General features: G+C 38.1%; 1 protein-coding gene across 1 annotated transcript; it reads left to right on the top strand.

Annotated features, from left to right (window-relative positions):
* Window positions 1-259: 259 nt before the first annotated feature.
* LOC134750457 (uncharacterized) lies at window positions 260-18,870 on the top strand. Its single transcript, XM_063685616.1, has 7 exons — window positions 260-931; window positions 2,459-2,578; window positions 3,708-3,909; window positions 11,267-11,357; window positions 11,982-12,081; window positions 13,792-13,957; window positions 18,663-18,870. The coding sequence occupies exons 1-7, from the start codon at window positions 334-336 to the stop codon at window positions 18,868-18,870; spliced, it is 1,485 nt and encodes a 494-aa protein (XP_063541686.1). The 5' UTR covers window positions 260-333.
* Window positions 18,871-20,757: the final 1,887 nt, after the last annotated feature.

Below are 20,757 nucleotides of genomic sequence, written 5' to 3'. Positions count from 1 at the left end.
TCTTGTTTAAAAACTTTTATGCGGGCACGCACATCGCAACACATTACTCATCTTTTAATTTTACGTAGCTAAAGGTCATAAAATATCGCCGCCAAAATTATTTTTAAGCTCAAAACTTGAATCCTATGAAAAGAGTTATCAGATTATGGAGTCCATATAAATAGTTTTAATTTTATTCTATGAAACAAATATTCTCAATATATAGCATCTTTTTCCTAGAATAAGTCTATATTCATGCATTTTTTCATTGTTTCAGATTTCAATGACCTCAACAAAATCTCAAGAAAGCTTCAATATCATCGGTAATGAAGTTTGATAGAGATCCCCACAACAATGGATCTCTTACTCGGAACAGACCAGAAAAGGCTTAGCAGATCAGAATGGAGGTTCGCGGAGAGAGGCCTTTTAGTCATAACATATATATTCCTCCTTATACTACAAAACAATTGTCAGACAGTTCTTAGTAATGAAATAAGTCAAATAGAAAACTTAACCAAAAGAATAGACAGTCTAGGTAATAAAGTAGAATCTAAACAATGCCATAGTTGTCAAAGTAGTAATAAATTTGAAAATAAAAATGTACAGTCAAATGAAGAGTCAGAGAGTTTTATTGGCAATATGATAGAGACTGTTGGAGAGTTTACAGAAAAGTTACTGCTTGTGAATAGAACTGAAAAGCAATTAGAGAATGAATTAGAAAGGATAGTAGATGATGCTTTGAGCATGGATAGGTTTGTAATAGTAGATGGCGTTGAAATCAAATCTGTGAAGAAAAGAGAATCAAGAAAGTTGGAAGATGAAGTTGAGTCGAGAGCACTCTTCAGTACATACACGTATGAGTATAGATTACTGCAAAAGATAAAGAATTTTGTAGAAACTCATATTATTTCAATAAATCTACCAAAAGCTGCCAGATTCATCACATTCCGATGTAAGTATGAATGAGAAATATTTATTATTATTCAAATCATAGTAATTAAGCATATTACATAATGTCTTTCAATACCAACCCACGACTCTAAACTCCTAATTTACCTCACCTAGTACATACTCGTACTGTAAGGGCTTTAAAACTCGTAGTCTATTCCCTGTTGCCCTATAGAGAAGGTAATATACTAATTTATACAGAGGTGACATATTTACAAGGCCCAAGTTTCCCTTTACTCAAGGGCGCGCTTATAATGATCGTGAAATTATTACGCGTGGGTTGTACTTGTACCAAGTTACAAACTCGAGACTTCTAATAAATATACGAAGGTCGATGACATCGTAGCGTATGTAAAAGCAAAGTTAGGTCTCATTCTGAGTGTCGCGAAGTTGGAATCTCGACACAATGCGACCTTCAACAAGGAGGAGTTTTAAAATATACTGTTTGTAATATGTAGGTATGCTAGTTTTAAGGTATTTATCTATGGGCCACTAGCTAGTTGCCTAAAATAAAGTTATTTCATTTCAGTTCACATCAAATATTACGAGTTTTACAAAAATCGTAGCAATGCAGCAACGTGAAACCGTCGATGTAATTGATCAATTTCATATACCGAGTGACATTTTTGGGAGTCTACTCATGTGCGCGACTCATTTCCGTGATCAACTTTTACCACAGCAGCCACTGCAATCACAAATAAATCTGATTTCCATACATCGTGTATCGTCTCGAATTGAAATTTAGTTCCTATTTTTTTGCGATTTCACGGTTGCTGTCATAACAAAAGTTGCTTGTTATTATTCCAGTAGCTATTACAGTCGCGAATATTTATCTTGTATCACTTAAATGCACCGTTTATATAAATTTTGCAGCTGTTATTGCCGCAATTAGAACCATCTGTCATTCATTTCGTCAAGGAGATTGACTATCAGTCCGCCGGACGATATCGGCCTGCCAGTTAAAACAAAAATTTGACAGTTTCGAACAACTGGCAGGCCGATATCGTCCGGCGGACTGATAGTCAGTGGGCCCCTAACGCCTAATTTACCTTGGCTGTACCGTACCGGACAGGCCAGTTCGAACGTACACTATTCTGAATGACATTTTAATGAACCGAATGACATCTAAATGATGTCATTCAGATATCGTGCATTTCGCTCGTACTTGTCCGTACATGTCCGTGTACATTCGAATTGGCGAAGTCTAACCTTAACGCGGTAACAAATTATAACAATTAGAGTTTTGAATGATTAACGGTTAGTTTCACTAGACTTATATTGACCGGGATATAGACCGTGATTACCTTTTGTATTATTTATGAGCTCCCGATATTTCGACGCAGTTACATGCATCATGTTCACGGGTTTTCACGAGGTGGTCGGGAGCTAAATAATACAAAAGGTAATCACGGTCTATATAATCCCGGTCAATATAAGTCTAATGAAATTATAAGAAGATTATAAAGTTCGAATTGCCTTCTTGCCTAATGTGATAGACTGATGACGAGTTACGACATACTTTATGTTCCAGCATTTGGCCTAAAGAAGCTGTTCGTGCCGCTACTCTTCGGCGCGCAGCTGTTCAAGGGGATGCTGCTGGCCATGTTCCTACCCAGCATCCTTGGAAGCTTCGGGAAGATACTTGGAAAAGGTAAGATAAGATAAGATAAGATAAGATTATTTAAAAATATCGAAAAATTAGAATAATCATAATACGCTTAAATAGTAGGTACTCAAATACTATAAATGTACAAACATGGTTTAGAAAAGTAAACGTAAAATATAAGATCTTGTAAGCAAAAATCGTAACTGGCTGTAACATATTTTACATCAATACCTAATCTAAGTAACTTAATACTTGTATTTTAGGTATTTCGTGTTAGTAGGTCAATGTAGTGTAAAGGTGCTTATTAACCAAAAACAACAAAAATAATATCATATCAAATAAAATAATTATATTTGTTTCCTAATTAACTGTAAAACGTTGATTAAGTTTGCCTTTTGTACCTTAAGAGGCCGGTGTCGATTTTAGTCGCAAGAATGGAAAATTGATAGATTTAGTCGATGAAATTGTACACCTTTTGTTACCAAATTGAAATAACAAGTACTGGTTTCTATTAGCACGTCTTCTTATCTTGCCTTTTTATCCGATATTTTTTTTTAAAACAGACTTACTAAATTAGTAATGTTTTTTTTTCTGATGGACGTTTAGGTAAACGCGCGTAAAGCACTGATTTTGTCGCTCTTATTTGTAAATTTCGTAAAGTTTGGACTTATAAAAATAGTAAAATTGTATTACACATATTCTGTACTTGACCTTTATCAGATTACATTTTTGTTATATGACTTAGAGTTCGAGGAACTGAAAGTTAAACGAATTCAATTTTCTCCAGAAATTACTTTAAAACAAGTGACAGTTTCTCTGAAAATTGACTTAACTTCAACGTAATTTTGATACTTAAACAATTTACAACATTTGCTGAAACTATTCTTATACATCAATTTCTATAATTTGCCACCATAATTTTTTGATAAATTTTTATAAACTGCCCCTTCTCTTCATATATTACCGGTGACGCACGCTCGCGACCTCATTATTAAAAGGCAAGATGAGAAGACGTGCTAACAGAAACCAATACTTGTTATTTAGATATTACGTAACAAAACGTGTTTAATTTCAGCGACTAAATCTATCAATTTTACATTTCTGCTCCAAAATCGACTACGGCCTCTTAAGTTTTTCTGAAGCGCAGTAAATTTTAAATAAAAAAATATTCCAGGAATCTCCCAACTCTCAGCATCCTCCAGCCAAGCGTCCAACCCTCCAGCGGTCGACGACCAAACATCGTACAACAACGATCAGAAGGACTTCATGGCTTACGAGACGGATCCGACCGGCGCGTATGCATACCCGCAGGACGGGATGTATGTCAACATTGACCCGGCGGATGTCAACGATCTGTCAAATGTTGATATGTCCAGGTAATTCAGTATTTCTATATTATTTTTAAAATTTCGAATGTTGCGCCAAATAAAATACGTCTAAGCGAACATTGCACCGGCTTGAATAGAATAAAGTGAGCGAATGTCATTAAACACGTCATGTTTACGTAGACTTTTGACATTAATAGAAATATGAATCAAAAATAATAGTAAAACCTTATGCTTAAAGACGCTATCGTCAACGCGATTGTACATTGTACACTTCTGGATTTTTCAAGATGTACCGTAGCACAATAATATTGTACGGCACTTTCATGTGGATTCAGTTTATTTGGATGTTTACCAAAATTTAAATATTCTGAACTGAAATAGATGTCATATATTAAAGAAAAAGTAACGAAGCCCTCCAGTGGTGAAGGCCGGTCCGGGCTGACGCCTTGAACCCGCCACCCCGCCACGGCGGAACCCGTCCCAATTTCTCGACTATATGCCATCTTACTAAGACTAAGCGTCTTTGACCAACTCTAAGAGCAAGTAGTACGCGCTTGCACCTCATATACGAATTCCTTACGAAATTACGTAATAGCGAGAGAGACTGGTGCTAAATATGTTATCATCATTCGCTTGCCCTTGTCCCATTCACTTGGGGTCGGCGCAGCATGTCTTTTTCTTCCATACATCTCTGTCACCCGTCATCTCATCATTCACTTGCGTTAGTTTCATATCATCTTTCACACAGTCCATCCACCTTTTCTTCGGTTTTTCTCTCCTCGTACTTCCCTCCACATTCATTCTTATTACCTTTCTTGTCACATGACTTTCATCCCTCCGCATCACATGCCCGTAGCATGCCTATGGCGAGACTAAAGTCCCGTCGCCCGGCATACACAGCCACTACAACACACACAAAGTTCCTTCGACGTACAGCAGCACTGGAAACAAGAATGGATGAAGCAAGCTGACGGTACCCCGGCCGCGAATATAGATCCGACTACCATGAGCAAGGGGACCGACCTTCCTAGGAAACTATGGTGTCGCTTAAACCGCCTAAGAACCGGGCACGGGCGATGCAACTTCTTCCGGCATACGTGGGGCTGGAGTGACTCTGCGCTATGCGATTGCGGCATCGAGGACCAGACCATGGAGCACATCATCCAGCGGTGCCCACTCCGCGCATACTCGGGTGGCCTGGATGACCTATTAGACCTGACGGCCGATGCTGTGCAGTGGTTGCAAAACTTGGCTGTTGCCTTATAAAATAATATACTGTACATAATTTTTGCCTATGTGACTATATCGCCATACGATTAAATAAATACATGCCCGTACCATGCTAGGCGATTTGCCCTTACTTTTTCTGTTATGGGTGCAACTTTCAGGCTTCCTCTTATATACTCATTCCTTATCCTATCCATTCTCGTCACGCCACACATCCACCTTAACATTCTCATCTCCGCTACATGCAATCTCTTTTCATCCCTCACCTTTAGGGCCCAACACTCTGATCCATACATGACGACAGGTCTTATGATCGTTTTATAAATTTTACCCTTCAACCGAAGGGGCATACGGGAGTCACAAATGGTTCCCGTAACCTGTCGCCATTTCATCCATCCTGTGCTAATCCGGTTTTTCACGTCACGGTCAATATCGCCATCGCACTGTACAAGCGAACCGAGGTACTTGAAGTCGGAGCAGACCGGCAATGTAACGCTATCGAGTTCTATGGCAGCAAAACTGGAGAGACCGCCAAAATCGCAGAACATGTGTTCTGTTTTAGATCTGCTGATCTTTAGGCCAACATTCTCCAATTTTTGCCGCCATTTCTCAAGTCTGCTCTGCACCTCTAGTTCGTTTTCACCTACAAGCACAATATCATCAGCAAACAGCATACACCAAGGTGCCTCCTCCTGTATGTCCGACGACAGAGCGTCCATAACTAGCAGGAAGAGGTAAGGGCTTAAAGCCGATCCCTGGTGCAAGCCTACTGTGACACTGAACCTGTCGGTGGTGCCAGCGGCTGACCGGACGCGTGTACAACATCGGTTATACATTGACCGGATTAGCTCCACATACTTCCCAGGCACGCATTTCTCTTTCAGAGCCCACCACAAAACCTCTCGGGGTACTCGATCGTATGCTTTTTCGAGGTCAACAAACACCATATGCAGGTTCTTTTTGGCATGTCTGTATTTTTCGCACATTTGGCGAAGTGCAAAAATGGCGTCTGTTGTACCTCTCCCCGGCATAAACCCGAACTGGTTTTGTGTTATATCACTCTCATCTCTCAGGCGTCTCTCTATCACTTTTTCCCATATTTTCATGCTATGTGACATGAGCTTTATTCCTCTATAGTTGTTGCATTCCTGTACATCCCCTTTGTTTTTAAAAATGGGCACCACTGGGCAAACTGTCACACCATTCGTCGGGGATTGTTTCTTCATGCAACAACTTATTGAAGAATAAAGTCAGCCACATACATCCATCCTCACGCAATAACTTCCATACCTCTCCTGGTATATCATCTGGTCCTACAGATTTTCCATTTTTCATACTTCTCACAGCCGTTCTTACTTCATCCATACATATTTCTTTCACTGCACCCATATTTATCAGCCTGTGCTCTAGCACCCTGCCCCATTCATTTTCTTCATTCATCAACCTTTCGAAGTAGACTTCCCAACGTTCTTTTATCGCTTCATCTTTCGTCATCACCTTACCTGCATCATCTTTCACACATTTTATATGAGCCATATCCCGAGAACTTCTTTCTCTCGCTTTCGCTAGGCGGTACAGCTGCTTTTCGCCTTTAGGGCTATTTAAAGACTCGTACAAATTGTCCTGTGCTGCGGTTCTGGCTATAGCAACTGCACGCTTTGCTTTCTTCTTACATTCTATATACTCTGTCCTCTTTATTTCCTTCTCAACTTCCTGCCCAGTTTCAACACTTTGCCATTCTTTAAATGCCTGCTTCTTTTTCTTTAATACTCCCTGTACCTCCTCATTCCACCACCACGTTTCCTTATCTATCACACCTTTCCCTTTCGACTCTCCCAAGACATCTTTTGCTACTCTTCGTATATAATTTGCCATCTCGTTCCAACATTCGTTTGCATTCAATCCTTCCATTCCATTCATTTCTATCATTTTATCTATCACACGTTCTTTAAACTTTATAGCACATTCATTCTTCTCTAGCATATGCCATCTTATCTTTGCAGGGGGCCGTTCGGTTCTGATACAAAACTGGATTTTAATGTTTACATCGATTACAAGCAGCCTATGCTGTGAAGTAAGGTGTTCTCCTGGTATTATTTTACTGTCTTTGATACAGCTGATCTTATTTCGCTTCACAAGGAAATAATCAATCTGCGTGGCGTGATTGCCACTTTTGTAGGTTATCAGGTGTTCATCCCTTTTTTGGAACCAGGTATTGGCGATTGCCATGTCCAAGGCAGTAGCTGCTTGCAGCAATGCTTCACCCTGTGTGTTACGTGTTCCGAAACCGAAACCCCCATGCACTCTTTCATACCCCACATTCATTCTTCCAACATGTCCATTAAAATCCCCACCCACATATATCTCCTCATTTGCCGGTATAGTCATGGTCACTGGGTCAAAATCCTCCCAAAACTTCTCTTTCGCTACATCGTCACATCCACTCTGGGGTGCATACACACTTATTAAATTGAGTGTGACGTTTTCCAGCATCACTTTCATCGCTATGATTCTATCACTCTGCCTGTCAACATTTGTGACATTCTGTTTTAGATGACGATCGAGTACTATACCGACACCATTTCGCCTGCCGTCACTCCCACAGTAATAAAATTTATATCCTTCCCCAATCTCTCTAGCCCTCGCACCCTTCCACTTTGTTTCCTGCAAAAAAGCTACATTTATCCTTCTTCCTTTCATTACATCTGCTAGCTCTCTCCCCTTCCCAGTCATCGTCCCTATATTCCAGCTGGCATACCTCAATCTCACGTACTTAGGTTCCCGGGCTCGCTTCTTACGTCGCCCCCGCCCGGGCTGGTGCGACAACCCTTGTCCATTTCCCACCGGAGCCGGGTGCTGCCCCTGCGCGTCGCCTGCGGGGTACGCCCTAGCCCTGTCGCTCATCTCATTTAGTCCGATACTCATGCTGCTAAAAGGATTTGGCATTGAGTTTTTACAACCGGCCGCCTGCCTGACGTTAACCCTCCTTGGGAATCCCTAGTTGACTTAGGTGACTGTCCTTTTACTCCTTTAGTCGCCTTTTACGACATCCATGGATAAGCACGAAGTGGGCTATTCTTAAGCCGGCAACAAAATATGTTAATGGTGGTTAAATATTCTGGCTAAAATTGATTGATAGAATAAAACTTTATTCAATGACTACTACATACATACACAATTTTTTTGCGAATAAATATAATCTTATTCTTTATCTTTAAACACGCATACTACACTACATGGCAACACTCATATAGTTCGCACGTCCAGACGGCTCGGCTAACCTTTTAGATAAGGTGTCTTGGGATTATTTCGTAGAAAGTTGATTCCAAAATATTTAAAAATCTTATAAATTAAGCAACACTGGCTCACAGGCAACGTTAAGGTGGAATTCCACCAGTGTACGGCACTGTGCGGCACAAGCATATTCAGTACAAAAATGCTTGTGCCGCACAGTGCCACACACTGGTGGTATCCGGCCTGTATAGCTCATGTTTATCTAACCACCTGATGCCATTTGCTTCGGTCGATATACCGGCGCAAGGACGTTCTATACTTTACAAAATGTGCTCTGATCTGCGCTGCATGGAACTGCGTCGCCTGCGTCTCAGCATACGCTTAGACTTAATGAGGTTGTCAACATCAGTGATAGAGTTTCTATGACCACCTCCCGTGTCCATCATAAATTAAGATCAGCTCGATGGTACCATGTTACCTAATATTGTATTGACACCCAACTTACGTGTATATGAACCTTTTACTTTTTTTTTTAGTTTCTTTGTGTAGAGTTACAGCTTAATCAAATACTGGGAAGTAGGTGTAATTTAGCTTGTTAAATTTTACCCTAACAAACATATCACAAGCAAATATTGCAATTTAAATAAAAGCTTGAAATCACCCCAACACACCTTACGTAATTACGGACAGTTTGCCAGCTTTGAGGCTTTGATCCATGTGACAATCAGCGGGGCGCATTCATTCAGGATTTGGGTCAGAGCCTCAAGGGACGCTGTTGTGGATAAATGATTTAGGCGATGATTTGTCTTTGCCTGATACGGGACAAGTGGGGGCCAAGACTCGCTGATTAGCGTTTGTTTAGTTTTTCCTAATTGTAAGTTACTTTTATTACGTGTTTTTGTACAATTCAATCCATGCGTTGAGTGGGTGACATGCCTTAGTGGGTGTGTAGATATGTATATTACTTATTAGACAATTGGCAGCTGTTAAGTAGTATGAAGATGTCGCCCCAAGAAAGTTAAACATTGAATCAGTTTGCTTTCAGAGTTTATTGCACGAAAATAAGGTATGATATGCTCGGTGGGACAGTACATGAAAGTACACTTTTGTGAGCTATTGGAATTAGTTTCGTAGATATTTTTGTATCAAGAGATTGTATAAAATCAAGATTTTAGGAATTTGTAAAAATAATTATAAGGATAAATTAACACAGCATTTTTACCCTCAGGAGAACTATAAAAACATATGCAATCAAAAACATTTTGCACCCGGCTTTCGCAGGCTGTAAAAATAATAATCCACTCGAAAAATTCAATCTCATTTATCAAATGCTCATTCCAATTTTCATTCCATTCAAAGAATTGTTTCTTATCTTTCACTGACGCAAAGGAAGAGAATTTCTGCGAATCGAATATTTATCTTTTATCTAACCTTGCTTTGTACTGGTTAAATAAAAATAAAGTTAAATTATAATCTGTCTAGCAGATGGATGATTGAACTGAATTTCGAACAGTCAAGTTTGAGTTTTAAATATCTTTCAAGAATGATTAGGATTTAGAATATGAAATTTTAGGAATCGGATTGATTAGATAATATAGACTTTATGATGATGATGAATATATAATTTAACAGAAGATCCTGCATTGTGAAAGTATATTTTAAATAAATAACCTAAATCTAAATGTCATAAGTAATTCGTCAGATTTTGGCAGACAAGGCTCAGGCTAAAGCTATTTGCTATTACGATTCCTATCGTAACCAAACCCTCCTTCTCAATTCAAAACATATTCTTCAAAAACTAGAAATCCACTAACAAAAAAATCGAGGGAATAAAATGGACTTGAAAATTTAAAAATTTAATTTCTAATGACAAACGAAACGTTAGTATAACCTTCGTTCCAATTAGGTAGTCATTATATCTTAATCTGCATATCGTATATAAGTATTTGTTTAAAGGAAGGCTGACACACATACTAAAGCATTATTCCCAAGTTGAAATGCTCCATAATATTTGGTTACCTACATAATGAACGGTTGCCATCATTATATTTGTTACAGCACAATCTCGAACAACACAAAGACTAAAAAAAATGTTTTTCACCACACCTTTTTTCAGGGGTAAAGGCTTTCTTGGTTGTTCAAAAACTAAAAAATAAAATAAAAATAAAAATAATAAAGTTGCATTTTATTCACATGTGAGGCAAAGTAGTAATCAAATGCAAATTTTGAGTTGTTTTCTTATGTTTGTTGGTAGAATTGAGTGTTAAATGATGATTTTGAATGATAAATATTTAATAACATTCATTTTGAATCGATTTGTTTTAATTTAGTTCGTGGTTCAATATTGGATTCTTTCGCTTACTCTGGTATCAATATTAGCACTAGAGGTTAAATAACAACTTTGCCCCCTGGTAAAACAAATAACCATTTGTTTTCAAGCGAGTCCGCTATGCGAGTAAGTGCTAATCCCCCCCCCCCCCCCCCCAATGCCCAACTTTTAGAGCATTTAAGAACAAGTTCGGCCTGGCCAGCCACATTAGGGCTCACGCTAGACAACGTCCATAATGTTTATTTGGGGTCGCTGTCATCGAAAACGATCAGGAGGACTATATATATATATATATATATATATATATATATATGTTTCGTTCCATTTGGAGTTGAAACTCTAGGTCCATGGGGTCCCAGCGCGCATAAGTTGTTTGCAGAAATCGCGAAGCGTCTGGTTGACGTAACTGGTGACCGAAGAGCTGGCGGCTTTCTCGCACAACGTATCAGCATTGCGATACAGCGGGGAAATGCCGCCAGCATCCTTGGTACAATGCCTCAAGGGCCTATTTTAGATTTAAGCTAGTTATTAATTTCGTTTACGTAGTACCACTGTATATATCTTGTATCCTTACACCTAAACCTAATATATATGCTAATAATACTTCCTTTTCAGATTCGGCGCTGCTGGGCATAAAGTGACGTATTTGCCGACCAAAAATGGCTACTATAAGAACCAACTGACATCTGCTACAAACAATTACAAGGTACATTATGTAATAAAACTATGAAAACGGATTATATCGCGTATATTGCGTAGGTAATCCATTTTCATAGTTTTATTTCATGAGTATAACTATCGCGATAACCGAAAACAATATTACATAATTATTATATTATTAATTTAATTGTGTCTTTTATTGTACCTACCTGCACAATGTAGATGTAAAATACACCCCGTGTGTCGATCGCAAATTAAATATTCACAATGTCGGTGATAAATTATTTTTCACCTCAGCAGCTCGAACAAGCCTATTTTCTTCACTCCCTGGAGTGAAAAAAGTGCGACTTTCCTCACTCCAAGGAGTGAAACAAAGTAGCTTTTTAATTTAGTGAAGGCGATGAACTGCCACTTTATACTTTTAGTACCATTTTTTTGTTTTTTTTTTTGTTTCTGTATTATTCTGCGTAATTCGTATATACCAATACATTTTACCCTTTAATATGTTCTCACTATTTATTCACTTCACTATTATATCTAAATTATGTGTGTTACACGAGAGCAAAGTTATTATACATCTCGTGTTTTTAAATAAACACTCGCAAGAAAAACCGACTTTCCTCTCTCGTTGCACAAATAACTATTCTCTCATCTTTTTTAAATATTGCAGGTGTTCCAGAAGATACCAGCCTCTTCTATGATTCTGAGTAACTACGATCCGTTCTACTCCCCTCTGCTATCCAGGCTCGATGGAATCTTCGCCAGACTAGGTAAGTTCAAAACATCTAGGAATTACTACATTCCACCAACGAACTTGACACAAGATACACAAGAATACAAGAAGTCTGACTAGAGCTCAAAAACCGGCCAAGTGCGAGTCGAACTCGCGCACGAAGGGCTCCGTACCATTACGTAAAAAACGGCAAAAAATCACGTTTATTGTATGGGAGCCCCACTTAAATATATATTTTATTCCGTTTCTATTATTTGTTTTTATAGCGGCAACAGAAAAGCATCATCTGTGAAAATTTCAACTGTCTAGCTATCAAAGTTCATGAGATACAGCCTGGTGACAGACATACAGACAGACAGCGGAGTCTTAGCAATAGGGTCCCGTTTTTACCCTTTGGGTACGGAACCCTTAAAATGACCCCAAGGCTACTGTGCTGTGAACAATGACTGCTCGGCGGAATTTGTCAGCTTTTAGTACGACAGCGGCTTTCTGTGGCTTTCTGTCCGTCTGTCCGTCTGTCCGTCACCAAGCTGTATCTCATGAACTTGATAGCCAGACAGTTGAAATTTTCATAGATGATGTATTTCTGTTGCCGCTTGGCCGATTTTTTTATTATAATTTCGACTACGGATTTATGTTAAAGGGCCTTTCAAAACCAGAAGTAATTTACTTACAAATGCAATCGCCGTCTAAAATGACAACCAATTTACCTTCAAAACACACCTATCTGTCACCATAATTTCTACTTTCGTCCTTGGCACCAATCCCGTTACAAATAACACTCGACACACGTTTGAGGTATTCATTCAAATAATATGGCGTCAAATAATCTCATTTACATATAATCAAAGATTACTATTTGACAACATTTCGTTACACGCTCTGATAAACACAGTAAAACGGCAATCTCGCTAATAACAGTACGTGATACATTTCATACATTCTATGGTATTGGGTCCTTTGATGAGCTTAAATTCCGGAAAACGTCGTTATTGTAGCTACTTAATAAATAAATAAGATGAGAATAATGATGTTTATCAAATTTATTTAGATCCATATAAGGAACATGATTTGTGTCACAAGTCACAACAAAACATTTAAATTGGCATTTTGGGAACTCTAGAAATTATCAAGTCCTAAAAGATTGTATCAAATATAGTAAAACTTGGTTAAGTATGGGCTGAATAAGTGAGAACGTTCCGTAGTTGGAACTCATGCTGAGGATTCCACACTTTAGTACTGACATACCTCAGCCTCTGTTAGTGATAAATACAAAAGAAACCTATAAGGGTAAGGGATTAGTGTTTTCGATTTTATATTCATAATTGAGATAGCGCATATATTTCACCGTTACTGAGACTTTGTTTAAAAGGACAATGATTGTATCCGACACATGCATTGATTGTTAGGTTCTTTTTTAGAAAACCACTTTACTCGTACTTACTAGCCTTATGTTCATAAAATGATCGCTTCTGTAATGCGGACTGTATACACTCATTGAGACATCGAGGCAGGCCGAGAACGAGTGTGTACATGCTGCTCCCTTCTCAACTCGCTCTTCCATGTCTCCTCTCGCGCTTCTCCGATTGGATCGGAGCAGTGCCGAGTCTCGGCGAGAGGCTCTCAACGAGTGTACAGCCGACATTATGTGTGTATTACAGGCGACACTCGCCCGGTGTCAGCTCCCTATTTACCGTTTTTAGTAATACACCTTTTATTCTAGGTTAAAATAAAGTAATTGTTTCAGGTTTAGCCCCCTCAGAGAACACTATGGACACGGGCGCGCATGTCGGCGGGCAGAGCCTCAGCGACGTGAAGTTGGAATCATGTCGGGAACAACTGATCTGCCTCATGTACGCCAGCCCGGCCAAATACGCCCCGTATAGCAACCTCGTGTCCGCTCAGTTGAGCAGGTAAGATGATGATGATGCATTCCTGTTATCCCTCATTTAGGGACATAGCGGCTACTTCCATCTCTTTCCAGTTGAGCCAATCTCCTTCTCAACTGATCGCCTCCATGTAGTACAATGCCTCCCTGTCCGTCTATTGCCAGCCGAATGCCAGCGGAGACCCTGCTTGGCCAGGTGGATGGTTGTCCGGTCTACGGAGGACGTGTCCAATCCAACGCCATTTCCTTCCAAGGATTTCCCGTCCTATGGGTTTCTGCTCATCTACCATAGTCTGACGATTGAGATGGTTCGTGGCCAGTAACCAGTAAGGTTCCAGGTTCAGCCCCCTCAGAGAACACGATGGGCACGGGCGCACAGGTCGGCGGGCAGAGCCTCAGCGACGTGTAGTCGGGAACAGCTGATCGGCCTCATGTACGCCAGCCCGGCCAAATACGCCCTGTATAGCAATCTCGTGTCGGCTCAGTTGAGCAGGTAATAATAATCCATTTTTTTATATCTGGCTTGAAAACCGGAATACAGTAAATTTAAAAAACTTAAAAACGATACAACACAAATACTTAACTATGTATGTATAATTCCTAGACATTCCTTACCGAATCATTTTTGAGACTATTAATAATTCTCAGATGTAACAGCGTATGCGGCAATATTTAGGTCAAGGGTATTAAGTACAACCATACAAAGGCAGTATTTAAGCAAATAGGTCTCTTGTGAGCCATAATTAGACGTCTAGACCCCGTACCGGTTGCCTAGCTAGACACTGTCGATTTGAATAGGGTAGAAATCTACAATGGAGACACATATCCATGCGGAATTTACACCACTTTAGGATATATGCTTTTAGTTCTCGCATGTTAGTTTTTAGTTTTTGACGATCGTGATGTGAATTCTTATAATTTTGGCTTAGGCAAAGTTGTACCTTAATTTATTTCATGAAATAAATAATCGAATCTAGTGATAAGGATTATAATCGCTAGTCAAAAGAAACGGCCTAAAGTCGTACTAATTTTAAACTTTATATTTGACGTTTTCAACTAAAAGGTTGCTTGTTGATAAGGTTGATTTCTAATTGAAGCTATATGGAAATAGAGCCTTACTGACAAGCGACAATAAGTACCCTTTTAGTTGAAAATGGCACATATATCATTTAGAGCGTTTTCACATCGTCCAATCCGATATCAGATAGAAGAATTTATAACATATGTGTTTTTCTGTATTTATTTATTCATTTAAGAAATCATTATTGCAAAAAAATATATAGGTAACGTAAAAAAAGGCGGAATTCATGTCATAGGGCACTTGTCATATCATAGCAACTGTTCTCATAGGGGCCATCCGGCATCCGAAATCGGATTGGCACTTCCGATAATTTCAGATATATCGGAATCCCCGTCAGCTGTCGGACCGATAATTATTGTTTGTATGCGTATTGTGTAGCATAATGTTTACTGTACGTCAGAGGTTTTCAAAGTGGAGGGCGCGCCCCCCTCACATTTTAAGGGGGGCACAGGGCCTCGGGAATTTAACTTGTTTGATTTTAAAAAATAGAACATTTAGGTACGAAGGGGGTCATTGGAATTTCATTTTAGGCACTAGGGGGGCGTGCCTAAAAATTTTTTGAGAATCCCTGCAGTACGTGATAGCTTAAGGGGGTGCGGCGGCCCGACATTGTAGATGTTAGATCCTACATCCGATATCGGATCGGATAATGTGAAAAAGCTCTTAGAGTTAGACACACACGTGTTCACGTTATGTAGTTACTATACTAACAATAAGTCTACAAAGTTGTTAACAGGGTTTGTGGGCGTAGGTATTCGGTCGGCGTCGTCGGCGATGATCGTTAACTTATCGTTTGAAAAAGGCATCGTACAAAAGCCATTAATTTAGGTTACATTGAATTTGTATCTTATGAGCCTTCCAATGGTTAACTAAGGTAAGACAACCTTACCTAATCATTGGGTAGGTACTTGACACATGTTGAATATTATAACAGAATTTAGCTAAATGTATAGAAAATGAGCCATACATTATAAAAAAGTTGAATTTAAAAAGATATTGAGATTAAATTAATACTTTTGTTTTTTCCTCGCATGTGTGTTGAACAACGTAGTACGAAACACGTGTGCATTAGTAATTACACACATTGGCTTTCATTTTCAGTTCGCGCTTACAATATCACCTCGACGTATGTAGTGACCAACGTAGCACACTAGTATATCATAATGTACGTAATAATGTGTAATAACATTCTTTATACGATAACGTACCTAAGTTAAATTTATTTCTGAAATTCAGACTGCACTACGTAAAACAATATTGTAATTCTCTGCACTTTCGACTGCACTTTAGTTATTTCACAATTTCCAAGCATACGCTGAAATCTTGAACGCAAAATATACTTTTATCTTGAGGGAAATACTTTAGGTAGGAATAAATCGACTTTCTGAAGTTAGATTTCAAAAGTTTCAGGTGTTATTGACTCGCTATAAAGACTAAAGGGGCACATGACTCGCATAGGAACGACGTTTGCACCCTGAAGTTAGAAAAGTTACCCGACAATATCTTTATACACAATAAGTCGGAATATTTTCAATATGTTTTTGTTTATTGTGTATAGCTAGAAACTATATTTTAAGTAATCTTTGATCTAAAGGCTGCCGTTTCTTTTTATTTATTTATACTTTATTGCACAAAAGAAAAACTTAGTGTACAAAAGGCGAACTTAATGCCATGAGGCATTCTCTACCAGTCAACTTTAGGGCAAAGCAGAGAAGATTGTAGGCGGTGCATTAGAGAAAAAAAAAATTTTAAGAACCGAGTTTCTTTATTATTTAGTAAAACATTCCTTGGGGCATTGGTGAGGCGTGAAGCTTTCAAAACGGAGGTCCTGGGTTCAAACCCCTGCTCAAATCAATGAGTTTCTTGCATAATGCATTTAAGGAGGCAGAATTAAAGGAAGCAAAAACGATGTTGTTTAACTCGTTAAACGAAAAAGGCAGGAAGAAAATACTAAGAAGAAATGAGGGTAAAAAGCAGAGGGATCTTGAAGATATTATGATGGTGTTTAAGGATGTGGACAGGGAAATGTTGCCGACTTTTGTGGCCAGTGATTTAAGTAAACTGCCAGCGGTGACGTTCGATTTTATAGACGCGTCGTCGTTGTTAAAGGATATAATGAAAAATTATTTACGTGTCAGCTGTATCGTGAGGTGTTTTGATTAACCCTTCTAAGGGAGAAACCTAGGGTTAATTTAAATTTCCTTTCGGTTGGAAGGTCAGATGAAAAAAATGAACGCATAAAGCCAATTCATGACAGGATTCTGAGGAATTTTGCTTTGATATTCCATATTCCAGCGAGTACTGTTCTGGAGACCTTGACTGGGAAGCCAAAATGACGGAAAACTACGAGACAGATGGTCGGACGACATTAAAAAGACGGCAGCGCCGACCTAAGCTGGCATAGAACCACCGCATACAGAACAACATGGAAATCCATGAAAAAGGCATATTATTATATTCAGCAGTGAACGCAAATATGCTTAGAAAGAGAAAGAAATGACTCCATACTTTGATATACATAAATTATTTCAGTATAAAATTAACCCTTAAATGCATGATTTTTTATTTTTGGTTGAAAAAAAATGTTTTAAAAGAAAAACTTAAGCTTTTTTCTGTTGAATCTGTGAGCTGTCCGATGCTTTGTATACATTTGGCAACAATGTTTGTTATGGATATGATGTGATGTGACAGTATCATCAGGTGACGTTTCTGGTTGAAGAAATATCATTTTTGACACTGACAGATCAAATTCACAACCTGTCATTACGATTAGAATAAGCCTCATGGTCGTTATTTTGCTTACCTATAGGTACAGTACAAACATTATGTAATTAAGGACTCGTAGGGATGGTCCCTTGCTGCTGCGATCATCGATACACGCACACACGTGTAGCTTTACGTTGTTTGTTACTCGTAAACCTAAATCTACAAATCAGGAATAAAACTCGAATCGATAATCTACTAATCGTGTGGTAAGCTAGCGGGCCTTTGATCGTCTCGCTTGTATTGTATCGTCTGCCATTAAAGAAACATTAAGACACAATATAATAATGGTGGAAATATTCGCTGTCATCGAGTGAAGTCTCGGTAACTCAGTTGGCAGAGCGATGGGATAGTGATTTTTTCTACTTTTAATTAGTTTCTAAGCTTTGTGGTATCGTTTTTAGTCGTTTCTGCTGAATTATCATTATCATTAATACGAAATTAATTCCGTCTGTCATTGTACACAAGTATGTATTTAGTTAGCATCCGTTATCCTGATATAAATGTTACTTTTCAATTGACGTTCGTCGATAAACTATTTTCATGTTGGGTACGACCCTAGGCAGGAATCGAAACGAAATCTTCAGCATTCGCAGCTGAGAAAAAAAGGCTAGAGGAATGAGATTATTTGGAAGATTCCTCACAGAAATAAGTTTGTCTCTGTAATTTTTTTATGATCTTGCTATGATCTATATAGCTATGTAGGTACCTTACCTATATACTTCATTCGTGTCGTTAAGTAATATTTTTTTTTAGAAAGGCTGAAAATTCCTGAGCGTACGCGTAGTAAACTATACTTGTTCATAATTTTATTAGTGAAATAGTTTGTTGTTTAGTAAATTACTTATTGATAAAAAAAGGTAATATTACTTATTTTCCTTTTCAGAGAACTTAACGAGCTCCGACGCCCAGTTTCTGACAACCCAGAAATCCTCCGTTTCTTCCGCTACATGCGCGCAGCGCGGCGCGGGCAAGAAGGCGTGGATTGTGCGCGCGCGCATTCCGGCTGTGCGGCCAGCGCGCCCCAGCACACGATGATCGCCGCCTACCACGACATGAACAAGCTCGTTACGGCCAGGAAACTGAGGAATTAAGTAGGTAGGTGTTTACTAAAGGCCATTCCATGGGTTTGCCGCATGGTAAAGTAATATTCTCCGCCTGGTACTCTCTTCCGAGACTCGCGAACCACGTGACTGACACAAGCCTACGTCATTGCTGTTCACAGGTTCATGATGTCACGTGGTTCGCGAGGCTCGGAAGAGAATACCAGGCGGAGTATATTATTATACCATGGGTTTGCCGCTGTCGCTGTCACAATATCTCATGAAATAAAACTATGAAAACGGATTATATCGCGTATATTAAATTTATAATACATCCCGACGATTTATACGCCATATAATCCGTTTTCATAGTTTTATTTCATGAGTAACTATCGCGGTAACCGAAGACAATATTATTCTAATATCTATTACCTCTAAACATGTTTTCATGAGATAGGAGGAATATCTATGGGGATAAAGTTTAACACGTGTGCACTAAGAAGAAAATAAATGAAGTATGAATACTCTCCTGGGACCTGCGAATGGGATATAAATATCAGAGTTTATTCTCTAGAGCGTAAATACTTTTACTGTTTATAGACGACCGTTCGCTAGTTTAGCGTCAGGATGAAAATGAAGGTTGGCTCACGCTAAAACGGGCCCGTTTCAGTTTTCTATAGAAACTTTCTATAGAAAACTGAACTACTGAACTATAGAAAGCATCACGTGATTACCGATAACCGGTCATAGAAAAATAGGTGTCGTAAGACATAAGTATAAACAAGTAGTTATATTTATTCTAGATAAACATTAAGAATAATGATTAAAGACTATGAACATAAGTACTAGAAATAAAATAGAATTTTACTAACGTACTATAAATACCCATTATGCTTTATGTATTTTGACAGAATTTATTTAAATTTGACAGAAGCCTTACCGTATGTAAGGTTAATAAGATCTACTGTCCTTAATTTTTTTATGAAATTAAAAGCATATATCAGCCTTGCCTTCGTGAATTAAGTATCACGACCTTAGTCCGATAATGCCGACTCAAAGAAATGTTATTAACAAAATCGCTGTATTCTGTTAAAGAATACACAAACTTGAAACGCGATTAAAATGTATAATATTTTTTCTATAATAATTTAATCTGACATTGTTATTTTTATGTTCTATTGTTGTTTTTTATTTCTTATTGTTTTAGTTACTTTGTTAATTAGAATTTTATTTTAATTTGACTTTGCAATACTATTATTAATTCTGACATTATATTAACTAAGGTGCCCTAGCAATATATATATATTTACCGCTTATTTATACTCTGAAGAGATAATTTTTGACATTGTGTTTAGTATAACTATCATTACTTTCTGACATTTTATCTTACTGAATTATTATTTTTTACAATTTGACGATTTTTTTGTGAGTTCATGTTATTTAGACACATTGTAACATTGTTAAATATCATGTAATTCCCAATAAGAAATAAATTAATCTAATCTAATCTAATCTAATGAAGCTTATTTTAAAGACTATAAACTGTAAGTACTAGAAATAAAGTAGAACTAACGCTGTTATTATGTAATGCGACATGCTAAAGACATCCCAAAAAATTTGGGGCGATAGAATAAGTTTCACTTTAAAATAACATATTTTATTATCTTTTCAGACGCCGAGTGATTCGAGTAACATGGAGCCTCATCGATCGAATGATCAACTGAAATTCGATTTAATGAAGAAACAAAGACTATTGTGCAACAGTGTCTATTTAATAAAGCAGTAAAATTTTCTTTTAAATATTGTTTTCCTCAACTGTAAATGAGCTTTGGTTTTGGATGCGTATTTTTAGTACCTTAATTATTTATTTAAATTTCTATATTTATTGAATTCGTTGATACGGTATATTTATTTAATCTAATTATAATGGGTTGTGTG

The sequence above is a fragment of the Cydia strobilella genome, chromosome 20, assembly GCF_947568885.1.
Source record: "Cydia strobilella chromosome 20, ilCydStro3.1, whole genome shotgun sequence".
Classification (NCBI taxonomy): domain Eukaryota; kingdom Metazoa; phylum Arthropoda; class Insecta; order Lepidoptera; family Tortricidae; genus Cydia; species Cydia strobilella.
This window is presented reverse-complemented; position numbering and strand designations above follow the sequence as displayed.

Bases quoted from the DNA above. Each gene is read 5' to 3' on its own strand.
- LOC134750457 (XM_063685616.1), top strand. From the start codon at position 334: ATGGATCTCTTACTCGGAACAGACCAGAAAAGGCTTAGCAGATCAGAA. The intron at 932-2,458 runs GTAAGTATGAAT...TTTATGTTCCAG, and splicing joins CAGATTCATCACATTCCGAT to CATTTGGCCTAAAGAAGCTG. The intron at 11,358-11,981 runs GTACATTATGTA...TAAATATTGCAG, and splicing joins CTGCTACAAACAATTACAAG to GTGTTCCAGAAGATACCAGC.